Raw genomic sequence first — 4,594 nt, forward strand, 5'->3', positions numbered from 1 at the left:
GATTGTGTCCATGTAAACAGTACATTAGGATTATTTAATCTGAATACATTTCAATCCGATAAAATTTTTTTGTGTATGTAAACATTGTAGCTGGGATAATTTTACTTATTAAAGCTCATAATCTTACCACTTGAAACATCACTAGCCCTGAAGCTGCTGGTAGACATCGCGGTTGGAATTATCAAAGGTTTTTGACACCTGAGAGACACCGTAGCAACTCCTTTGTGTTTGAAAGTGGGGTGGTGGGAGGACCAGGGAGGATGATTCAACCACTCAACCACTAGATGTCACTGAAAACAACAAATCCTACACACTGTGCCTTTAAAGTAAAAGGCCCATTTCTTTAAATGGAGAGGCTACTGGGAGACACTGGCCCCTTTGTGGCTTCAGCCTCCAGCTTTCTGTCCTCTCTGGTGATGGTCTGTGTCCATGGTCCGACCTGACGGGCTTTTCCCTCCACAGAACGACCTGTTGGATGTGGTGGCAAGTATTGAACTGTCCAAGAAAACCGTCCGCAGGATCAGGATCAACTTCGTCTTCACCCTCGTCTACAACCTGCTGGGGATTCCAGTAGCTGCAGGTGAGGAATCTTGTTTCTTTTTTTAAAATATCTGTTAAAATGAGCTTCCATGCTGAAGTTACCTGCTGTCCTCTCTTCTCCAGGTGTGTTCATGCCCGTCGGCCTTGTCTTGCAGCCCTGGATGGGTTCGGCTGCGATGGCTGCCTCCTCCGTATCTGTGGTCCTGTCCTCTCTGCTGCTCAGAATGTGAGACAGAAATGATCTGTTATAATACGGGTTATTCACTGAGAGGTTCTTACTAATGCTGTGACACCTGTTTTCTGCAGACAACTCCATTTTTAAGTGTTGCAATTTGTATATTTGTGCAATCTAAAATTTCAGCTTTAGGTTTTATTAAATGTTTCATTATTTGACTTTAAAAGATTTTTCCCCTATATGTTCATCCTTACACAGTCAGTCATTTTAACAAAATTTGAGCTAAAATTTGGTGTGGTAAGATTTTTCAAGTGAACAAAAAGTTTATAGTTTTATATGTTTTCATTTCAAAAAAAAAATTAAACAAACAAAAATCCACCTGCAGGTATAAGAAGACCTCAGCTGAGCTGTACGAGGCTCGAGCCCGAGGACAAACGAGGAGCCTTCGCTCGTCTCAGATCAGCACACATCTGGGCGGCTCGGTTCTGCCCAACGTAACCAGAGACCAGAACACTACAGCCTGGCACGGGTCGGTCTGTTAATGCTGCCCAGGACCACTGCTAGGTCCTGGATCAACCAGACTTTACATAAGAGAAAGAGGATTCATTGTTATTTTTTTATCTGTTGACAACGTCACTGATGCTCTTTTATTATACATATATAAAATGGATTTATATTAGTAAATAAATTCTGCATAAACATTTCAATAAATACTTTATATTGATGGAAAAATCGCTGCAAATTGTTATTTTTTTAAATCCAGTAGTCCTTAATTTTTCACCTACTAAAAGTAGTAGCAGCAGCTTAAACTCAATTAAATTTGAAAACAAGCCCACATTTTTTTTTACAACACCTCAAAGTACAGCTCTGTATATTTCTTTTTTCTGTTATCAGGAGTGGAGCTAGACTTTTTTCTTTTGCAAAGGCACATGAGCAGCCAAGATGTTTTTAGGGCGGCACATACAAATGTAAAAAAAAACTACTCTGGATTTGAAAATTCAAGATGGCTGCCACGGGTAATTTTAAATGGCTATAACTCAAGTTATATTTAGACACATTGAAGTGAAATTTGATGTAGAGGGATCTGTAATCACCAACACATTGTACAGTCAAATGGTAAATTTAAAATAACGGCCACAGAAAGAACAGCCCCCATCAAAGACCCATCAGAGGTTCTCAAGGAGCTTTTCTAGTTGCTCCACGTCAGGTTTGTTACAAACTGGCCACAGGATGTTGCTCAACTTTCATTCTTATACCATGAACTATTGCCCACAATTGTTACTTCATGTTAATCTAGTGGTTAAAAAAATCTTCATATATGTCAAACTGATAGATTACCTCTACGTCAGACAATACAACTGCTTGACAGATATTTATTCCTTTTTTGCTCTTATTGCCTATCTTTTAATGCCATATACAATCCCCATTCACTTGTCAATCATTTGGAAATGACACCTGGGGTGGCACTTACCACCCTGGATGTCCTCTGGCTCCACCCATGTAAGGCTGTCAGGGATTATAAATAATGCAATACTTGGTACTAAAAAAAACCCCAAACTAAATCCACCCGTTTCCTCAGATTTCATGCTTCCTGGATGCACAACTCTGTCTCTGATCAACTTTTTGCTTCCTTTTAGAGTTTCACAGCAAGACTTTGGTGTGGTTAGTTAAAAATAGAGGTGAAAAAGAGGGAAAGTTTCCAAGTGCTCTTCAACATGTCAGGAATTATTAATGGGGGTAATTAATCAAACTTACATGGATTGTAGTTAACTGCAGGATGATAATTATAAATGCTCTCGCACTCAGACCTCATAATATGTTACTTTTTTTTACAGCAGCTACATTTATTAGGAGAAGCAGAGAAATGTTTCAGTGTCATTACAAAAGTTGTTGATTAGAAATGTCAAAGAGTATTAACTACTTATGTATTTTTTACTGTGGACTTATAATAAAAGATTCCTTTAAATACGAAAACTATTTACTTTTGATGTTTCCTTTTCAGCTCTTTGAAATGGTTCAGTCTGGCTTCCATGCTCATCACAGCACCGACACCGCCCTTCTAAAAGTAACTAATGACCTCCTCCTTGCTTCAGACTCAGGATGCCTCACCATTCTTCTTCTCGACCTCAGTGCAGCATTCGACAAAATATTCAGTATCAGGCAATGAGAATTATCACTGGAGCAKTTAAAACAACACCTACATCATCTTTACTAACAGAAATGGGAGAATTACCACTTAGAATAAGAAGGGATCAGTTAGCTTTAAATTATTGGGTAAGTTTAAGWGGGCATGACCAAAACCATCCAACTCAAGAAGTGTTAAAATCATGCTGGGAAAAAGGGAAAAAACTAAATAAAAAATTTTGTTTGTGAAATAAACCAGAAAAGTGTATAAAATCAGATAAATAGTGTTAATATAAGTGCCATTGTCAGTGGTATGTCCATGGTTATTTACAGATTCAKTAGTAGATATGGAATTATTAGAAAATAAAAATAATTTAAATTCTATTATAAGCAAAGAATACTGTATGGTGGATATGTTAAAGTATTTACAGATGCATCAAAGAATATAGAAGATCAAATTGGTGTAGCGTACATAATTCCTGAATTTGGTGTGGAAATAGGAAGGAGGATAAGTGATAATGTCTCAGTATATACAGGGAAAGTGGTAGCAATACTATTAGCTATTCAGTGGATTGAAGATAATCGGCCATTAAGATCAATAGTGTATTCAGATTCCAGCTCATCACTAATTAGTATTAAAAACAGTTTTTCAGAGAGCAGACCAGACACTTTGACAGAAAAACAACAAACATTATTTAGAATTAAAATCAGTGCTGGCTCTAGCCATTTTGGTGCCCTAGGTGAGTTGAAGCGCAACCCCACCCCAATTTGAACCCCCTAAAAACAAGTTTGACAGTGTAAGGTACTATGGTAAACTTAGATTTATTTGCTTTCCCAGAAAGCAAATAAATAACAACATACATGTTAGCTTGTACAGATTGTCCGTAAGTTATAAGGATTTTACGTCATTTTGCTGGTATACGGACATATAGAGCAATTTCACAGATATTTTCAAGTTTTATGGATWTTTTCAAAACCTCATTTTCATCGAACGTGTCAGAGCCTGTAGGATGATTTAAAAAAACAATAAATAACATCAAATAGCCATCTTCCAACCTGTTCTACCGCTAGAAATAAGTTTTGAACCTTTTCTGCTCTCCTTTCCTCATGCTTCACAGCGGGCGCTTTCACGTCCCCAGTGAAGCTGACCCCCGAGTTTTATGAACTTTTTTGCCAAATTTACAGATTTTTGAGGCGTTTTATACAGGTAAACATCCAAAGAGGTTGACATGTACGGGACAACAAAATACAGACTTGTTGTTATTGAGTTTGTCAACATGAACCGCTACCTGAGAGGCACAACTCGGCCCTCCCATGGGGTATGGGTAGAGTAGTTTGTTTTTCCTGTAGAACTTCATTATAGTATAGTATAGGGAAGAAGAAAGAAAAGGTCGATGGTTTTATAGGATTCAGAGTAAAGTAGGAGAGATGAGAAGTGCTGAAAGAAACAGAAGGGAAGAGGTAGTTTTATCACGTCTTACATTTGGACATACAGGATTAAACAGCACTCTCTTTTTAACAGGGAAACATGATACTGGTAAATGTGATTGTGGAGAAGATGAAACAATAGAACATATTCTGGTAAACTGTTAGAAGTACAGAAATGAAAGAGCTCGATTAATTAATAGACTTGATGAAGTGAAAATGAGATTAAATCCGTTTGAAATTTTACAACAAAACTCAGTATCTGATAGTTCTCAAGCTTGGATCAATTATCTGAGATTGGATCAATTATTTGATAGGACAGGATTTATT

At 37.4% G+C, this 4,594-nt stretch overlaps 1 protein-coding gene across 3 annotated transcripts in view; it reads left to right on the plus strand.

The window, feature by feature from the left end:
* atp7b (ATPase copper transporting beta) overlaps positions 1-2,692 on the plus strand; it is a gene marked incomplete at its 5' end in the record, with an annotated part of 37,297 nt that extends 34,605 nt beyond the window's left edge. For all 3 annotated transcript variants that reach the window (XM_014012010.1, XM_014012011.1, XM_014012012.1), the window contains 3 exon segments: positions 463-580; positions 664-766; positions 1,101-2,692. In XM_014012010.1, coding sequence (XP_013867464.1) covers positions 463-580; positions 664-766; positions 1,101-1,257 — 378 coding nt within the window.
* Positions 2,693-4,594: the final 1,902 nt, after the last annotated feature.

Source organism: Austrofundulus limnaeus, unplaced genomic scaffold (genome assembly GCF_001266775.1).
Source record: "Austrofundulus limnaeus strain Quisiro unplaced genomic scaffold, Austrofundulus_limnaeus-1.0 Scaffold87, whole genome shotgun sequence".
In the NCBI taxonomy this organism is placed as follows: Eukaryota; Metazoa; Chordata; class Actinopteri; order Cyprinodontiformes; family Rivulidae; genus Austrofundulus; species Austrofundulus limnaeus.